The sequence below is a fragment of the Bacillus rossius genome, chromosome 12 (genome assembly GCF_032445375.1).
Source record: "Bacillus rossius redtenbacheri isolate Brsri chromosome 12, Brsri_v3, whole genome shotgun sequence".
Taxonomy (NCBI): domain Eukaryota; kingdom Metazoa; phylum Arthropoda; class Insecta; order Phasmatodea; family Bacillidae; genus Bacillus; species Bacillus rossius.
Window position 1 is genome coordinate 31266506 of NC_086339.1, and position 20936 is coordinate 31287441.

A 20936-nucleotide genomic window follows, 5' to 3' on the forward strand; every position below is an offset into this window, starting at 1 on the left:
ATGAATGGATAATTAATATAAACGTACCTCTATGTTGATAATAAAGCTGCAAGATGCAACTCACGAAAACTCAAAATGAAGAAAATCGTATAAACTGTTATTCTGGATCTCGCGCGCATCAGATAAATGTCTCACTCTATCCGTGGTCGGGAAATGGAGGCTGCTAGTAGTTCCAAGAGCGGCTGATAGGTAGCAGCTCTTACTTGTCAAGATAACCAAGGGTCTCATATTAAGGCCGGATCTCATATTTGGGTCACCTACCCTACAAGTAAGCAAGTATCCATGCCTACATGTGAGTGTATTGGAGTGTTAAGTGCGTAATATTGTGTACGACTATTCAAAGTTAACAAGTTTTCGACTACGCAAGTGCACAAGAGTGCAAAAGCGCAAGTACTCGTTTACACAAAAGCGCTAGTGCGCAAGTATTAGATTACACAAGAGCGCAAGTATTCGATTATGAAAGTGCGCAAAGAACGTAAGAGCGCAAAGAACGAGAGTGCGCAAAAGAACGCGAGTGCGCAAAAGAACGCGAGTGCGCAAAAGAACGCGAGTGCGCAAAAGAACGCGAGTGCGCAAAAGAACGCGAGTGCGCAAAAGAACGCGAGTGCGCAAAAGAACGCGAGTGCGCAAAAGAACGCGAGTGCGCAAAAGAACGCGAGTGCGCAAAAGAACGCGAGTGCGCAAAAGAACGCGAGTGCGCAAAAGAACGCGAGTGCGCGAAAGAACGCGAGTGCGCGAAAGAACGCGAGTGCGCGAAAGAACGCGAGTGCGCGAAAGAACGCGAGTGCGCGAAAGAACGCGAGTGCGCAAAGAACGCGAGTGCGCAAAAGAACGCGAGTGCGCAAAAGAACGCGAGTGCGCAAAAGAACGCGAGTGCGCAAAAGAACGCGAGTGCGCAAAAGAACGCGAGTGCGCAAAAGAACGCGAGTGCGCAAAAGAACGCGAGTGCGCAAAGAACGCGAGTGCGCAAAGAACGCGAGTGCGCAAAGAACGCGAGTGCGCAAAGAACGCAAGTGCAAATATATTATACCTATTATCCTTGAAGTTTCACTTCTAACGCACGAAGCGTCCACGCATGCGTTAATTTTTATAACGCTCACAACGAAAAGTTTAATTTGAACCGATACAGGTTCAAAAGATGACCCGCGTGGGAAGCAGTGCGGGTGTTGGGCGCGCTCGGATTCGTGAGCACACAAGCTCTCTCGTGTCCTCGCAGTCGAAGAGACGCTGAAACACCCCATTAGTTCTTAACGGGCATGAAGAATTTCACCGGCACTAACGACGCCGGTAGTTGGCCGCGCGCCCTCCTGTAGGCGTCGGGACTCTTTTCGCACGGACCGCCCGTCTCACGTCGGCCTTGAGTTTCAAGAGACGACCCCCTGCGGGAACATCCCACGGCGATGTGCCACATACCTGCTCGTGCGTACCTTCCCCAATCATCGCTGACTAGCATCCGTTACCGCTTCCACACGGGTTCGATACAGTAATTGCGTGGATATATTGTAACATCTCACTTCTCTTCCGTTACAAATACACACAGTTTCTTACGGAAAATATTGTTACTATTTAATAATGTGGGGACAGCTGGGTTAGTAAAGGATAGCATAATATTAAGATTTGTTACAATTTTATTGATTACTAATACTTACGTTAAACACAAATCATTGTCACTTGAAAATGTTTATCAAGTCACTCAATGATTGCAAGTTCCGCAGTTCGCACTCCTCACGTCACGGCTCTCTCCGTCGCCCAGTCAAACTCCGCGTCGCTGCTGTCGCACTCCCCTTCGCTCGGAATTGTCGCGGAGGCCGGCGTCACGGCTCAAGTACCCAGGGGCGTCCTTCTCGAAGGGACGAGAGCGGCCGAAGACGAGCCGCGTCATTCCGAGCCGACCCGAGACTCCCGAACAGTCTGGAAGAGCGTCGTTAGACCACTAGGCGGCCAGCTGAATTTTCAAGGCCGCTCAGCGATAGCTAACGGCGCCGCGGCAGGACGATGCGCGGGGTGCAGTGGGGGGATGGGGGTAGCGACGACCCTTGTAATCCGGCCCGGAACGTCAGGAGACCACGTGACACGCACCCGACGCCAGCCAGCCCCGAACCCGGCGCGCGCCGCGGTCTGGTCTCTCGCGTTCGTTAACAATATATTCAATTAAATTTGAAAAGGTAACGCCAAGGTCACAATTGCGACAGCAACACGGAGTAGCCCGAGCAATCACACGCGCGGTGTGCAGAGCTTCAGAAAAACGAACGCGATTTGAAAATTGTTTAAATACCGAGTGTGTTTACGAAAAGCATTTAAGAATATGGTGAGGGCGGATGATTAGTTCTAGTAGTATAGGATAGCCGGTCCGAGGACTGGCGCTGGCGCGTGGAGCCAGAGCCGGTGTCCGCCATCTTGGATTGTGACGTCACGGCGGCCATCTTGGATGAGCGTAACGGGACACAGCGTAACGGGACAAGTTTGACCTTGACCTTTGACCCTCAAAATTCGCCAAAATTGGGCAAAAATTGCCCAAAATTCGTCAAAATTTACATTTCTGTGGAAAAAAATTCCGCCAAAAATTTTCAAAAAATTCCACAAATTAAAAATTTCTCTTTTCGAGGGAAAAATTCCCATTTCGAGGGAAAATTTCCCGTTTTTATTCCTCAAAAATCCCAGCGGCTAGAAATGTCCTGATAGAGGCTTAAGCATCCTTAACTCAAGCCTCAGTTAAGCCTCTGACGTCATCAAGGATCATGACGTCACCGCTGCAATTTCCGTTACGGTCGCCATCTTTAACTTTTTTATGTATTACCCGATTTTAATGAAATTTTTTTTAAAAATTATAAAAAAAATTAAATAATAAAATTTTAACAAAATAATTATAAAAAATATACTTTTACGACACGGAGTTCGGAGTCCTCGGTTCGAACCCGACGAATGCAAAAAAAATTAAAAATGGCGACAGGCTCCTTCCTCAATGGTGGTTGCAGGCAGACTGACTCCCACCACTTTTTTCAAAGCATATATATCGTCACCCAGTATGACGTCACGTCCACCATCTTGAAATTTGGACGCCATCTTGAAAATCTTTATTTATTATCCGAATTTAATGAAAAAAATTCCAAAATTCATCAAAAAATTAACGTATTTGAATTCTGTTTGATTATATCGATGTACCTCCTTGGTTCGATTCCCGGCGAGAGTAAAAGGTCGATCCTTCCTCCATGAAAGCTACCTAGACTGATCTAACACCAACAATACCAAGGTATATATCGTCAACTGGTATGAAATCATGTCCGCCATCTTGTCTTCATCCGCTGGAGATCACCATCTTGTTTTCGTCTGCTAGAGTGTGCCGATACCATGTAGTATAATTATCTGGTCACCATACTTTTGTCCTCAACTGTTGACATTGAACATTGACCTTGACCTTGAACTTTGACCTTGACCTTGAACTTTAACCTTGAAATTTGACCTTGACCTTGAAATTTGACTTTGACTTTGACCTTGACCTTGAAATTAGACCTTGACCTTGAAATTAGACATTGTCCTTGAAACTTGACTTTGTCCTTGTCGACCATCATGGATCCGACATTTTATGTTCAGTACATGCTACCAGGAGCTACCACCTGCTGGAGTACGTCATAGTGTGTGTGTACTTGTATTATAGAGTACATTTCCATCTGGATAATTTTATTCTAACCCGCTACAGTGCAGTAATCATTTATTATGGAGGTGCCCTCCGCCATCTTGAAATTCGGCCGCCATCTTGAAATCATGTAATAATGTAGCTAGAAAAGCGGGAAAAAATCCAAAATTCATTAAATAAATCACTCATTAATTTACATATTGATTCGATCGATTCCCGTCCTCGGTTCGATCCCTGGCTGATACAAAACAACTTTAATTAAAAAAAATACTAAAAAAGTGTTAGGTTTGAGAAAATAAAAACACCACAAGTTCTATTAAAAAAATTTTATTAAATAAATTCAATACACTACTACAAGTACAAAAAAACACTGACAAATTACCAAAGCCTTTTGGATTCCTCGATTCAAACAGTCTTCTTATTGTACGGACTAAGCCTTTTACATGACTTTAAATGTCTATCCGATCCGTTCATCACCGCAGCCAGGGACGGACTGAAGTTCATAGCACCTATATATAGTCTCATTAGCCGATACAACACATGAGTCAAATCAATAACCATGTTCATTATACTTCTCGGAGCATTTTTTATAATGACGATGTAAGCTGTCGAGACGTGAAATTAGTTTATTACATTTTATGCACTGAAATTGTATTCTTTGAACATTATAAGAACAACCGCTTCTTTCATGTCTGCGAGCATTTGAGGTGATAGTAAATGATGCACCACAGTATTTGCACTGATGCGAAGTACGCTCTTCATTAATTGAAGTATTCAATGCTGATGAAACTTCAGCTGATGGTGGAAAAGCACATATCGAAGTCTCCTCCAGTGTAGTCAGAGACGTTGCCAACGGGATCTGCTCCAACATCGTCGGCGCCGACGTCATGGTTCCCGTAGTCGATGGTACATCATCCATCGAGTACGACGTTAAAGTCGGTAAAGATGCCATCGAAGTCTCAAGAACAAGCAATTACACGTCTTATGCACCAGAAGAAACAAACTAGGTGATCCGTACACCGTCGACGGCAGTAACAAACTGAGTGTCCTGCTGTCTAGGACTCGTTTATATACATTAACCGGTTTTAATAATACGCTAGTCAAATCAAGAACATTTTACTAAAATACTAGAGTCAAAACAACATTAAAAAAATAGAAGCACCATCAAAAAAAAGTAAGCAAACTTGGAAGCACCTTCAAAAAAGGAAAAACAATAGGAAGCACCGACTACGAAAAGGCAGCACATTTGGAAGCACCGACAACGAAAAGACAGCACATTTGGAAGCACCGACTACGAAAAGACAGCACATTTGGCAGCACCGAAAACGAAAAGGCAGCACATTTGGAAGCACCGACTACGAAAAGGCAGCACATTTGGCAGCACCGACAACGAAAAGACAGCACATTTGGAAGCACCGACTACGAAAAGGCAGCACATTTGGAAGCACCGACTACGAAAAGGCAGCACATTTGGAAGCACCGACAACGAAAAGGCAACACATTTGGAAGCACCGACAACGAAAAGGCAGCACATTTGGAAGCACCGACAACGAAAAGGCAGCACATTTGGAAGCACCATCATCGAAAAGACAGCACATTTGGAAGCTCCATCAACTAAAAAAAGGCAACAAGGAAGCACAAGTTACGAGATCTAAGTCTTAGTTAGAAATCAGAATACAAGAAATAAAAACATTAAATTCTTATAATTTAAATTATTTATTTTATTGCTTTATATTATACAAATGCAAGTAAAACAAGCCATTATTGTATGTAGCCAGCATTCCTCAGTTCCTTGAGTATGAAGGATATTTCTTTGATGCACGAATAGTTTCCTGCACAAAGCGAACCATGTAGAAGTCTTAGCCGGTCAACCAATATGTTTGGATCTTTCCATGATGTGTAATCAATCTCTTCTACCACCATCTTCCTTGCACCTTTATAAATATTATGATCTCTGGTGTCTTCCGTTTTACCACTAACCTCAGGGTAACTTTCATGTTTGAGACGGTGATCATCACAAGCTTGATCAGATTTATTTAATATATCACGTCGTTTCCACCGTTTCGGTCTCAGGACACCGCCACATTCTTCGATCTTGGCAGCTTTAGGTGCTTCATCATAGTCTATGTCTTTGTCAACAGCCTCAGAGTCACTGTAACAATCACCGTAGAAGGAATCGTCTTCACCCAATTTACCGTAATAATTCGATGTTGATGATGTTGAAGTGTCTTCATCGTCTTCATGCTTCCTTTTTAGGAGTCCATAATTTTTACAAAGTAGGAAAGATCTACTTGAATTCGGCTGGAATATATTCTCACTTTTCACATTAAGGATTCTTCCATTGTCTTCATTCTTCCGTAAATCATCAACCTCCTTAAATTTAAGTTCTTTGTCGAGATCGGAAGAGCCAAGAAAATTATTGTCGTAATGCAGATCACTCTTCCTTAGGATGATAGATTCATCGTTGTCCTCTAGCTTGTACGCAGGCTTGGCGCTACAAGTTCTGCCATGTCTTTTTAGGCTCTCTCTCCGCGTAAACGACTTGCTACATCGAACACAACTTATCATATTGCGCAGTGGATTTTTAACACAGTCATTCTTTTCGTGTTGTCTTTTATTCTTTCTCAAGATAAAATCTTTACTGCAAAACTTACACCTATGTTCTTTCGATACAGCGTCAGATCCCAAATCAGAATTCATATTAGTTACTGAGACTAATGCCAGATACCAATTGAGTGTTTTAAATTAGATCCAATACTTAAATAGAAATTTTTTCATATTTCATCAGCGAGAATTAATATATCTCCTGCAAAAGTACTTTATGCATGTAGTTCTGCTTTTCAACAACAGATGTCGCCACATGTTGCTTGCAGGTAAATAATATTTAGTTATTTTATGCGGGATGCGGGATGCTCACTAACGATCGCAAAAGAAGGATGGCTTCGCTAGACTCCAAGGAAAAGGAAGTTCGTCTTGCATGTTGGTGCTCCACAGATGTCTCATGGCATAATATTAATTTGACTGAGTAATGATATGTGTTAATTCCACCTTATAAAAATATTGCAAGTTTTGATTTAGTAGCAGAAATTATCGAATTCAATGTAACTCCAAATAAAATGACATGTCTCATTAGACAAAAAAAAATCCATGCAGAGAGCGGTTTCTCAGAATAGTCAGAAACACTTGAAGAAACCACAGGAATGATTGCAAGAACACGGGAAAACCCATCAAAATACTGACAAGAATAATGAGGAGCACACAGAGAAAACCATCAAAATATTGACAAGAATATTCAGGAGCACACGGAGAAAACCACCATAATATTGACAAGAATAATCGGAAGCACACGGAGAAAACCGCCACAAGTTTTCTTTGTTATCATAAAATTACAGAAAAAAATTAAAAATAAAAAAACACAACAAATTCAAAAACTGATTATGCTAGCTTGTGAACTTCTCATTGTTGAGCAAAGATAGAGTTCTAGTCCAAGCCAGAATCAGTTTTTGAATTTGTTGTGTTTTTTTATTTTTAATTTTTTTCTGTAATTTTATGATAACAAAGAAAACTTGTGGCGGTTTTCTCCGTGTGCTTCCGATTATTCTTGTCAATATTATGGTGGTTTTCTCCGTGTGCTCCTGAATATTCTTGTCAATATTTTGATGGTTTTCTCTGTGTGCTCCTCATTATTCTTGTCAGTATTTTGATGGGTTTTCCCGTGTTCTTGCAATCATTCCTGTGGTTTCTTCAAGTGTTTCTGACTATTCTGAGAAACCGCTCTCTGCATGGATTTTTTTTTTGTCTAATGAGACATGTCATTTTATTTGGAGTTACATTGAATTCGATAATTTCTGCTACTAAATCAAAACTTGCAATATTTTTATAAGGTGGAATTAACACATATCATTACTCAGTCAAATTAATATTATGCCATGAGACATCTGTGGAGCACCAACATGCAAGACGAACTTCCTTTTCCTTGGAGTCTAGCGAAGCCATCCTTCTTTTGCGATCGTTAGTGAGCATCCCGCATCCCGCATAAAATAACTAAATATTATTTACCTGCAAGCAACATGTGGCGACATCTGTTGTTGAAAAGCAGAACTACATGCATAAAGTACTTTTGCAGGAGATATATTAATTCTCGCTGATGAAATATGAAAAAAATTTCTATTTAAGTATTGGATCTAATTTAAAACACTCAATTGGTATCTGGAATTAGTCTCAGTAACTAATATGAATTCTGATTTGGGATCTGACGCTGTATCGAAAGAACATAGGTGTAAGTTTTGCAGTAAAGATTTTATCTTGAGAAAGAATAAAAGACAACACGAAAAGAATGACTGTGTTAAAAATCCACTGCGCAATATGATAAGTTGTGTTCGATGTAGCAAGTCGTTTACGCGGAGAGAGAGCCTAAAAAGACATGGCAGAACTTGTAGCGCCAAGCCTGCGTACAAGCTAGAGGACAACGATGAATCTATCATCCTAAGGAAGAGTGATCTGCATTACGACAATAATTTTCTTGGCTCTTCCGATCTCGACAAAGAACTTAAATTTAAGGAGGTTGATGATTTACGGAAGAATGAAGACAATGGAAGAATCCTTAATGTGAAAAGTGAGAATATATTCCAGCCGAATTCAAGTAGATCTTTCCTACTTTGTAAAAATTATGGACTCCTAAAAAGGAAGCATGAAGACGATGAAGACACTTCAACATCATCAACATCGAATTATTACGGTAAATTGGGTGAAGACGATTCCTTCTACGGTGATTGTTACAGTGACTGAGGCTGTTGACAAAGACATAGACTATGATGAAGCACCTAAAGCTGCCAAGATCGAAGAATGTGGCGGTGTCCTGAGACCGAAACGGTGGAAACGACGTGATATATTAAATAAATCTGATCAAGCTTGTGATGATCACCGTCTCAAACATGAAAGTTACCCTGAGGTTAGTGGTAAAACGGAAGACACCAGAGATCATAATATTTATAAAGGTGCAAGGAAGATGGTGGTAGAAGAGATTGATTACACATCATGGAAAGATCCAAACATATTGGTTGACCGGCTAAGACTTCTACATGGTTCGCTTTGTGCAGGAAACTATTCGTGCATCAAAGAAATATCCTTCATACTCAAGGAACTGAGGAATGCTGGCTACATACAATAATGGCTTGTTTTACTTGCATTTGTATAATATAAAGCAATAAAATAAATAATTTAAATTATAAGAATTTAATGTTTTTATTTCTTGTATTCTGATTTCTAACTAAGACTTAGATCTCGTAACTTGTGCTTCCTTGTTGCCTTTTTTTAGTTGATGGAGCTTCCAAATGTGCTGTCTTTTCGATGATGGTGCTTCCAAATGTGCTGCCTTTTCGTTGTCGGTGCTTCCAAATGTGCTGCCTTTTCGTTGTCGGTGCTTCCAAATGTGCTGCCTTTACGTTGTCGGTGCTTCCAAATGTGTTGCCTTTTCGTTGTCGGTGCTTCCAAATGTGCTGCCTTTTCGTAGTCGGTGCTTCCAAATGTGCTGTCTTTTCGTTGTCGGTGCTGCCAAATGTGCTGCCTTTTCGTAGTCGGTGCTTCCAAATGTGCTGCCTTTTCGTTTTCGGTGCTGCCAAATGTGCTGTCTTTTCGTAGTCGGTGCTTCCAAATGTGCTGCCTTTTCGTAGGCGGTGCTTCCAAATGTGCTGCCTTTTCGTAGTCGGTGCTTCCAAATGTGCTGCCTTTGCGTTGTCGGTGCTTCCAAATGTGCTGCCTTTTCGTTGTCGGTGCTGCCAAATGTGCTGCCTTTTCGTAGTCGGTGATTCCATATGTGCTGCCTTTAAGTAGTCGGTGCTTCCAAATGTGCTGCCTTTTCGTTGTCGGTGCTGCCAAATGTGCTGTCTTTTCGTTGTCGGTGCTTCCAAATGTGCTGCCTTTTCGTAGTCGGTGCTTCCTATTGTTTTTCCTTTTTTGAAGGTGCTTCCAAGTTTGCTTACTTTTTTTTGATGGTGCTTCTATTTTTTTAATGTTGTTTTGACTCTAGTATTTTAGTAAAATGTTCTTGATTTGACTAGCGTATTATTAAAACCGGTTAATGTATATAAACGAGTCCTAGACAGCAGGACACTCAGTTTGTTACTGCCGTCGACGGTGTACGGATCACCTAGTTTGTTTCTTCTGGTGCATAAGACGTGTAATTGCTTGTTCTTGAGACTTCGATGGCATCTTTACCGACTTTAACGTCGTACTCGATGGATGATGTACCATCGACTACGGGAACCATGACGTCGGCGCCGACGATGTTGGAGCAGATCCCGTTGGCAACGTCTCTGACTACACTGGAGGAGACTTCGATATGTGCTTTTCCACCATCAGCTGAAGTTTCATCAGCATTGAATACTTCAATTAATGAAGAGCGTACTTCGCATCAGTGCAAATACTGTGGTGCATCATTTACTATCACCTCAAATGCTCGCAGACATGAAAGAAGCGGTTGTTCTTATAATGTTCAAAGAATACAATTTCAGTGCATAAAATGTAATAAACTAATTTCACGTCTCGACAGCTTACATCGTCATTATAAAAAATGCTCCGAGAAGTATAATGAACATGGTTATTGATTTGACTCATGTGTTGTATCGGCTAATGAGACTATATATAGGTGCTATGAACTTCAGTCCGTCCCTGGCTGCGGTGATGAACGGATCGGATAGACATTTAAAGTCATGTAAAAGGCTTAGTCCGTACAATAAGAAGACTGTTTGAATCGAGGAATCCAAAAGGCTTTGGTAATTTGTCAGTGTTTTTTTGTACTTGTAGTAGTGTATTGAATTTATTTAATAAAATTTTTTTAATAGAACTTGTGGTGTTTTTATTTTCTCAAACCTAACACTTTTTTAGTATTTTTTTTAATTAAAGTTGTTTTGTATCAGCCAGGGATCGAACCGAGGACGGGAATCGATCGAATCAATATGTAAATTAATGAGTGATTTATTTAATGAATTTTGGATTTTTTCCCGCTTTTCTAGCTACATTATTACATGATTTCAAGATGGCGGCCGAATTTCAAGATGGCGGAGGGCACCTCCATAATAAATGATTACTGCACTGTAGCGGGTTAGAATAAAATTATCCAGATGGAAATGTACTCTATAATACAAGTACACACACACTATGACGTACTCCAGCAGGTGGTAGCTCCTGGTAGCATGTACTGAACATAAAATGTCGGATCCATGATGGTCGACAAGGACAAAGTCAAGTTTCAAGGACAATGTCTAATTTCAAGGTCAAGGTCTAATTTCAAGGTCAAGGTCAAAGTCAAAGTCAAATTTCAAGGTCAAGGTCAAATTTCAAGGTTAAAGTTCAAGGTCAAGGTCAAAGTTCAAGGTCAAGGTCAATGTTCAATGTCAACAGTTGAGGACAAAAGTATGGTGACCAGATAATTATACTACATGGTATCGGCACACTCTAGCAGACGAAAACAAGATGGTGATCTCCAGCGGATGAAGACAAGATGGCGGACATGATGTCATACCAGTTGACGATATATACCTTGGTATTGTTGGTGTTAGATCAGTCTAGGTAGCTTTCATGGAGGAAGGATCGACCGTTTACTCTCGCCGGGAATCGAACCAAGGAGGTACATCGATATAATCAAACAGAATTCAAATACGTTAATTTTTTGATGAATTTTGGAATTTTTTTCATTAAATTCGGATAATAAATAAAGATTTTCAAGATGGCGTCCAAATTTCAAGATGGTGGACGTGACGTCATACTGGGTGACGATATATATGCTTTGAAAAAAGTGGTGGGAGTCAGTCTGCCTGCAACCACCATTGAGGAAGGAGCCTGTCGCCATTTTTAATTTTTTTTGCATTCGTCGGGTTCGAACCGAGGACTCCGAACTCCGTGTCGTAAAAGTATATTTTTTATAATTATTTTGTTAAAATTTTATTATTTAATTTTTTTTATAATTTTTAAAAAAAATTTCATTAAAATCGGGTAATACATAAAAAAGTTAAAGATGGCGACCGTAACGGAAATTGCAGCGGTGACGTCATCATCCTTGATGACGTCAGAGGCTTAACTGAGGCTTGAGTTAAGGATGCTTAAGCCTCTATCAGGACATTTCTAGCCGCTGGGATTTTTGAGGAATAAAAACGGGAAATTTTCCCTCGAAATGGGAATTTTTCCCTCGAAAAGAGAAATTTTTAATTTGTGGAATTTTTTGAAAATTTTTGGCGGAATTTTTTTCCACAGAAATGTAAATTTTGACGAATTTTGGGCAATTTTTGCCCAATTTTGGCGAATTTTGAGGGTCAAAGGTCAAGGTCAAACTTGTCCCGTTACGCTGTGTCCCGTTACGCTCATCCAAGATGGCCGCCGTGACGTCACAATCCAAGATGGCGGACACCGGCTCTGGCTCCACGCGCCAGCGCCAGTCCTCGGACCGGCTATCCTATACTACTAGTTCTGTTTCCGGATAACAGTTTCAAACTGTATTCAGGAAACACTCAAAACTTCCGAAACACGTGATTTCAGAACAATTATAAGTCACGAAACATACGGTACAGATCCTTCAAAGCACTTAAGGGACTTGCATTACACCTTCATCTTCTTTTCTCCCCCGTATAAATCTCATAGTTGTCCTATGCACGACGAGAAGACTGTGCGTTAATTCAGAGGGGACACCGCTATAGAAGCACCAACGAACGTCACTAACACAAATATATCCATTACTATTTGTAGCCCTTTAAATTTCCAATAGGCTTGTGTTACTGGGATTGAACCGGGGCGGTTTATCAGTTTCTACTCGGTAATTATATAATTAGTTAGATGTTCAATTTTGATAAGATTTACTTAGTGCGTTCTTGAGAGTCCTACATTGTGTACTCTTAGGAAAGTAGCCTAAAGAATATTTTAGCAAAAAAAAAAAAACTGCGGAAGTTTTAGTTCAACGGCAGAAACGCACTTATGTGACACCGGTCACAAACATTTGGCTTGCTTTATTGTGTAACTTGCATTACTCTGCGGTTTCAATAGCACTTGTAAATACACTAATAAAAAAATACTGCGGTACAGAACAATCAGTTGTAAAAAAATGTTCTAGATATCTGAATTTTTGAGACAAACATTATTTAATTTTTCTCCTATGCATACGGGCACGCCTAAAGCCGGAGTCACATCGCCACGACGGACACGACACGACAGGTCCGACACGCTCAGCAGCCAATGAAATACAAGGTAACCGTGACGTCAACACGACGAATTACGCGCCCCGACGCCGACGGCCCGCAAGGAATATATCATATTTCTAATTTTGTCATTTCGTGCTGCCCGACAGGAAGCAAAACGGAAACCTTACCGAACTAAACTTCAAAACTATTTTCTTACTTGATAAATATTTATGCTGAAACATATTTTGTTTTACGTGTGGATACACTTTAATATTTGTAGCTTGCCTTCATCTGTTTATTATATGAACGGATATCGTGTTTATGGTCAATGTTGCTATTGTATATTGGTGACGATTTAATGGAAGAATGGACGAGTTCAGCGAAAAACCTTTAATAAAAGTTTAGGCTCGTTGTATTCTGTATGACATTGGGTTAAAGGACTGCAGAAATCAGCAAAAAAAAAGGCATTGGCTAAATTAGCATGTTTCTTTTTCTCTTTCACACTGTTTTCAGCGTATTCCATACTGCATTTCATGGAAGTATTTGGCGACAGCCAAATCAGAAATCATCGGGTTAGTATTGTCGGGGTATTTGTGACCCAACGCTATTAAATCTGTCGTGCTGAAACTCTGCACGACGGTTTGCTGTGTCGTATCGTGTTCGTCATGGCGTTGCGACTGCAGCTTGATACACGATCCACTACTGCATGACGTCATGGCGACCCCCATAAAAATAGCGTGACTGGAGCGACGCAGATAAACATATCATCTAGCCAATCATCGTAGAAGCATCTGTGGCGTCGGCGTGACAAAATTTGCGAGCGAAAATGGCTTTCCGATCAAAAAGACGTTACTAAAACGAGTGTCGGAATTTTTTTTCTCGAAAAGCCAGTAATACTGGTGCACTGATTATATACTATTATTATTATAAGGGTACTGTGAAATATTTGATTTTACAATTTGTAATTTTTTTTCCCGGATGAATGTTATATCAAAATTTCACATTTTTATCTCGAATATAACGTTTAAAAAAACTGCAAACATTCAAGGCTGTCATATGTTCGATGTGTATTTAAATTTTTGACACACGCCATTGATGGTTACACTGTATGTCCTAAATAACGAGCACAAAATATGAATAAGCAAACAAAAACAAGCCGAAATCGGCAGATGACAATAGTTAAAGCATAGACAGCAGAGAATTCCGTGGAAGTAATCAGAAGAAATATCGTAGCTCAGACGAACACAGCTACGTGCAACAAATACGACATCCACGCATTGCTCATTACGACAGTAACGATGTCTTTATTAGTTTCGATAGTTCTATAGCTTCTCATGACGAAACGATAGTTTGTAACGATTTCTGACGTAGATAATTAGGTCACAGAAAAACTTAGAATACGAAACCGTCAAGAATGAACGATAATCGATGACAAATTTAATCGGGTAATTATCCGTATCACGTATCCAAGTTTATCCTTTCATCCTGATTGCGTGATCATTTGAATTTTGATTCTTTTTTTATGCTCGCTGTTTTAATTTGGTGTGTCGAAAGATCCTGAACTCGAATATCACAATACAAACAAATATGTCAGGTCTTGTGGAAATTCATTGTAGGCCCTATATTACAAGTTTTTGTTATATCCAAGATGTTTTTGACGTACTAAATTTAAACAGCGTGCATCATGAATCACAAGATCAATGTATACAGGATCATTCCATCGGGATCAAAAGAGATCTCGAATGCGTGATACGGAATTTTTTTCCTTTAATCTAAATGACAAAAGTTTATAACAAGCGCACCCTGGGGTTTGCCTCAGTGATGCTTCGTCCATGACGACCCCGCCTCGGGTGGCAGAAACACGTACTTGTGTGTGTCCGTATCGTCCATGTCCGAGCTACACGACCGGACACAATTAGGGAACCTGAAAAGGACGCCGCGTACTATGGCCACTCAAAAAAAAAAGGACGATGTTATCGCTGCGATAATTAACACGCGATGGAGATAAAAAAACTTTCCTCGCCTACTTTCGTTCATCGCTATGCGACACTCGCTACCCTGGGTCGCAAAAGGTCACCGAGTATCCATCCTAATTCATGCATCTCAGCTGCTCATAGATATGTGAAATATACATTTAAATAAATTTTGTTATATAACTGATTCATAACGGAGCAGATTTGTAAAGGTTTTCAGTTTCATTGCACAGGTTATTTCCAGTTTTCACAATTTCTTATTCAGAGTGTACTCATCTGGTTAGCAGATAAGAAAAATACTTTTATTTGATTTCTTATGATTGTATTTTTGTGTGACAACTTACTTAATGCGAACATTTTTAAGACTCTAAAAAAGTTGTTACGGAGAAAAATAAACAAAATTTTCATCGCCACGTTTAACCGTTATTCAAAAACCATTCATCCACCGGCAAACCGCAGCAACAAGCAAACTGGTTTGTGATTTATGCGTACATTTGATACATTTTACTTAATAATTTTATAGCTTATATTCAAGATTTGCTTGAAACCAAGAAAATAAATAATATTACCATTAAAATTTTTAAATAAATAAACACTTATTTTAAGAGGTTGGCGAGAAATCACAGATGATAAAAACTATAGATTGGATCATTCTTTAGTCACCATAAAATCCTATATGAATGAAGACACACTGAAAACAAAATCGTGGTTGTTATACGATATTAGACAACCAAATATTTTAATGATATTAAAAAAGTTTTCAGCAAAATCATTATTAGTGACAACGAAATGTTTCTGTCACGAATAATCCAGTTCATGGACACTATGATTATATATTTTTTCAATTAAAAAAATGGTGAGCTCTATATTTACAAATTTATTTTTAAATCCGGCTTGAAAACTCTTCTTTTTGCGAGGTCGAATTACTCGTTATTACCGTCGTTACAATTATAACTCGTTAATTTTCGTTCTTAAAGATAAAACACGAGTACGTAAATATTCACGTTAAAAATAACAAAATGTTATCTTATGATTAGTCACAGAAGTAAAAGCGTAAAACTAAAGAAGCGTTAAAAAGTTAACGAGTTAAGTTTAAGAATAATGAAATATATTTTTGGAATTAAAAGCTTCGATGTAAAAGCCAGTGCATAAAAAAGTAAAAAAAAACATGCATACTTAAGTGCATGTTTTAATTTCAACTTAACTAGGTTTCTAAACACATTAAATAAACCAAATTTCAAACGAGGCATAATGTAATATTGGTCAGCCCATCTTTCATCTCCTTTACATCTAATTTACATACATCAGCTAACTCCGACCTAATCTCTCTCACACACGTTTATAACCGTGTGGACTGCTGCCTATCCGTCGTGTTTTTTTTCGAAAACTGTAATAAGCAACACGCGATGAATCAAACCTTCCTGGCATGTTCCCGTCCACAGCGGCGCAAAAAAAAAGCGAACCTTCACCGAAACAAACAAAAAAAATGGACAATATCCTACAGCAGCTGCAATGCACCGAATACCCGTGTTATCCGCAGCTACGCGCACCGATAAGGTATATATCAGTCTTTCAAAGGTCGGCTGCACAAGTCTTCAAAATCACGGCCGTTCTGCCTACGTTCCAGGGGCTGATTACGGACGGCCTGGTTCATACATAAATCACAGGTGTGTCGGCTTATAAACTTCGCAAGGTGCAGTCATAGGTGTGCCCAGACATTTTCATTAGGGGGAGCCTGCTAAATTTTTAAATCAGAAGCTGAATTTAGAATGTTAAATAGCCTAAATACATTCACTCATTGACTTGTTTATATTTTTGTGCAGTATCAACGAGAAATGTTTACTAGTTAATATTTATATCCGTATAATTTTAACAATCTTGAAAATATGTTTTTTTTTTTTCATAGACAATGTTTAAAGGGTACTTACACATTTTTGCCCCTCGAATTTCCAATAGCTTGGTCCAGATCTACCTTCAAATGAACTTCTTTTTAGTGAATGCAAACACAGCAATTCAGACAACAGAACTTTAACAAACCTCTTTAAATATTTTTTTTTGCTTGGCCATTTTAAGGGACCTCATGTTTTAAATAAACTAAGGCAGCTTTATTTCCAGAACGATAAAATGTTTAAAAATATTGTTAATTAGCATGCTGCAACACTGAAACACAGTTTGAGTGTCACAGTGCCAGGAATATACGAATATTAACGAACGCATTAGAGAAATTGCCGATCAGAGTGATTACATTAGGGGGGGGGGGGGGATGGCCCACCTGCCCCCCCCCCCCTTGTAGGCACGCCTATGGGTGCAGTAACGCAAAGCAAGCACTGTTCAACTTGCAACTTTCTTGCCTTTTTTTCCGACGGCCACACGCTTGAATTTTTTCCCAAAAAACTTTTTAAATATTCAGACGTACATGTGCGTAGGAGCCCACGATGTTCTCTTTGTTACGTTCATCTGTTACACTTGTCAAACCTTTTACAAATTAAATAGAAATTAACACTTTTTAAATAAAATAATTTATCTTCTTTTCATAAAAAAAAAATTCCTGGATGAGACATTTTGTTTCCTTATTGAGTTTCTATTTTAAGTTGAAGGCCTTCAGGACGGGTCGTTACCACAACGCAGAAATACCATGACGCCGAAATGTCAAAATTGACCACAACGCCGACAGCTAGAAAACTGCTGTGTACCACAACGCCGAAATAACAACTGAATGAATTTGTGTGCGTTTCTTTTAATCAAACATAACCTTACCTAACCTAACATAACCTAACCTAACCTAGTCTAACCTAACCTTTGTGGCAATCCTGCAATAACATTTTTCGGCGTTGTGGTCAATTTGGCATTTCGCCGTTGTGGTGCGTCCCCCTTCAGGACGTGTTGCGACTGGCTTGCAAGCGGATAGCACGCGGAGAGCGGTCGACTCACCCTGGTGGTCGTGGTCGTGGTAGAGATGGCGGTCTCGGCCGCCCGAGGGGGCGTCCCCCAACATCACGTGGGGCGCCACGCTGCGGGGAGAGGGGGGCAGAGGACAGACCAGCACCTCGCGCCGACGAGGCCATACACCGACTGGAACACCAGTCGGACAGTCCGCCTCCTCTTCCTCCACGCCCCTTCCCCCCTCCACCCGCCGGCGAGCTGACTCATCGCGGGGGCGCCTAACTGACGTCACACCCCCCCGCCCCCTCCAACGGGCTGCCATCCCCTCTCCTCTTCCACGCCTCCATCCCTTCAGGGCTCCCGCGTAATTAAGCACTGCTCACACCGAGCGAGAGAAGGGAGTGGAAAACAGAAGAGGAGGGGGAAAAAAAAGGGGTGAGAAGAGAGTTGGCGACCCCCATCACAATCAAATGTGTTCGGGGTGGACGACGGTAGGGGAGTGCGGAGACAGAAAGAGGAGAAGGGGGGTAGGGGAGGACGATGTTTACGGAAGTCTCCGCGCACCACAAGAGAGCTTTGTCGCCAACCCTTTTTTCCGCCCCGCTCACAATTACCACCCCCTCCCCTTTTTTTTACCAGACACGACCCGGCCGGGGTTGCAGCGCCAAATTTCGGTGCACACATGGTGTCCGGTTTGGAGTCCTGGGCTAGGCATAGCTATGCGTGCCGCTTAAAATATTGTAAAAAAAATTAGTTTCAACTTGCGAGTCGTCCATATTAGTTCACCGGTACAAATAGGTCCAATAGGTCGTAAAATAAAATACAAATTCCTTAACATTTACGATTTATTGGTGTGTAGCATCTTAGCTCTCGGTATGCGGCATTTTGTGGGAGTAATTTCGTGAATGCAACGGAAATGTGTAACAGGAAGCAGGGAGAAGCTTCTGTGCGGCCTACAGACGTCGCTTGTGCTGCATGCGTCCATAGCGTTTGAAGAGAGACAGAGAGATGGAGAAAGAATAGACAGCTTTTTAGCGTTCGTTCCGCTAACAGTAGTCTTGAACAGAGCGCCTTTTTGCAATGTGGCTTTTCTAATAGGCCTACGTTATAAATACGTTGTGAAATAATATATTATATAATTTAAATAATTTTTGAAGTGTTGTATAGTAGGAATAATAATAATATACTTTTATTTTCCTCTTTTTTTACTCTTTGATTATTTTTCACTAAATTAAACATGAAATTTAGCACACTCAAAAGCAAGTTTGTGTGTGAGTGCATCTAGTCAATTTCGGTATTTTGACTAATGTGAACATTTTAAATGATGTAGCAATTAAAAAAATTAATAAAAATAACTTTAGAAATCTTACATAAGTTGATTAAAGTTAAAAAGTGAAATTATATTAAGTACAAGATAAAGTTTAACATTGTTTCAGAAAAATATATACATAAAAAAGACAAAAATTAATGTTAATACAAAAAGTACAAGCACATAAAGAACTACATTATGTAAAACTTTACTTTTTTGTTTTAGTTTTTTCAGAAAAAAATAACTATTATTATTGGAAGCAAAAATTCTAAAGATCTCTGTGAAAGTATTTAATGAAATAGAGGAATAGGTAAATTTATGTTCTGTCTGTGCTGTGCAGGATAATTATTATATACATAATTTAACTGATACATACTAGTTAATGCAGCTCTAATATACAATATTTTTAATATAAAATACTCTTAAAAGTTGTAAAAGTTACTTGGATGGGTATGTATCTTTTTATGGCAATGACTCGCACAATTAGTTTTTAAATCGTAATAAGTGGATGAACTAACGTTTTGCTCATTCCTCTCCAGGTCAGAATGCCATACTGCAGAACAGACTGTAAAAGAGCAAAGTAAACCATTTTAAATCCTTCAAGAGATAATATAGCTCTTAGTTCAACAAATTTATACATTTTTATTTTATTTTGTATGTAAAATAAGAAACATGTTTGTCCCATTTCAGAAAATAGTCGAGAAATATACCTAAGTATTTTATATCCTGTACTCCATGACACTACATTTATCGCAGTTTACACTTAATTCACTACATACATGAAATTTATTTTAATATTCTATAGGCTGACCATAGATGATGGCAGAGAAAGTAATGTATTTGGTTTTATTTATATTCAGAGAAAACTACCATGAAATACGTGACAAAAAAACTAGGTTAGTTTACCTTCAAACTGATGTATGGTTTTTAAACAAATAGCTAAATTAAACTGTTATAATATACCATTTAAACTGGGACATTATTTTATGGACATCCTGTATTGGAATAGGATCGCAAACTGTTCGATAGTACAATTTCCAGTGAGATTATTCAAGTTTTTTTTTTTCCTGTTCACCGTACGCGATCACCATGCCAGCGGGCTTAGTGGAAATTGGCACGCACACTTATTCATGTATTCCAAATTGACCAACCCAGTGGGTAAACATGCTGCGTGAACGTTATGCCCCCTCGGGGAATCGAACCCGCACGCGCGCCTTCGCGGTCGCCAGAGAACCACGGCGCTGGGTTCTGTCCCAGGGCAGAACACTCGCACCGCTCAATAACACAAACCTCCTTGTGGGTACGCCACTGCCGCGCCTCGAACGAAAAAAAAAAAAACTCAATATAATATTGAAATTATATATAGAAGAAAAAATGGGGTGTGGCTGTGTCATGGACACGGCCTTGTGTTGTACGCGAATACGTGAACGTAACAGCTAATATTTGCTATACAAAATATACATACCTACGCTATTTTTTTGACGTGACGTATAATAGATCGATGAACGCCGGCTGCACGCACGAAAAAGTGTCCCGTAACGCACATTGTCCCAATACGATGTTTCCCGTTACGCTCATTGTACGCTTGCGCCGTATCTCTCTTCCAATCGATTGGAACAACCATCGATTTGACTTTTCAATCATGTTTTCGTCGTTTTAATTATTAATATTATGTAATTTAACGATCGTCCACCGATTTTCAGCACAATCGGTAGGGTTATTTTTAAGTAATGTTGAATTTTCAAATATGTTTTTGTACGAAAAATGGTGTTTTACAGTTACACATAATAATTCAAATTACACCCGGGATCTTTTGCACAATGTATAATAGTTATAGTTAAAATAATCTCTTCGTTAAAGTAATAAACATATTTGAATTAATGAGTGCAAATAAAAGTAAATTTATCAATTAAATTGTAGATTTCTTTTCACTTCTTCTTTGTATCCATACAAAATAGTGATAAGTCAAT

At 39.6% G+C, this 20936-nt stretch overlaps 1 protein-coding gene across 1 annotated transcript in view; it reads right to left on the reverse strand.

Annotated features, from left to right (window-relative positions):
• The window catches only part of LOC134537287 (uncharacterized), a 129165-nt gene extending 109108 nt beyond the window's left edge, over nucleotides 1-20057 (reverse strand). Inside the window, exons 1-2 of the mRNA XM_063377562.1 lie at nucleotides 20042-20057; nucleotides 17706-17939 (exon numbers count right to left, since the gene is read on the reverse strand). Coding sequence (XP_063233632.1) covers nucleotides 17706-17939; nucleotides 20042-20057 — 250 coding nt within the window. The remainder of the gene's footprint in view (nucleotides 1-17705; nucleotides 17940-20041) is intronic.
• Nucleotides 20058-20936: the final 879 nt, after the last annotated feature.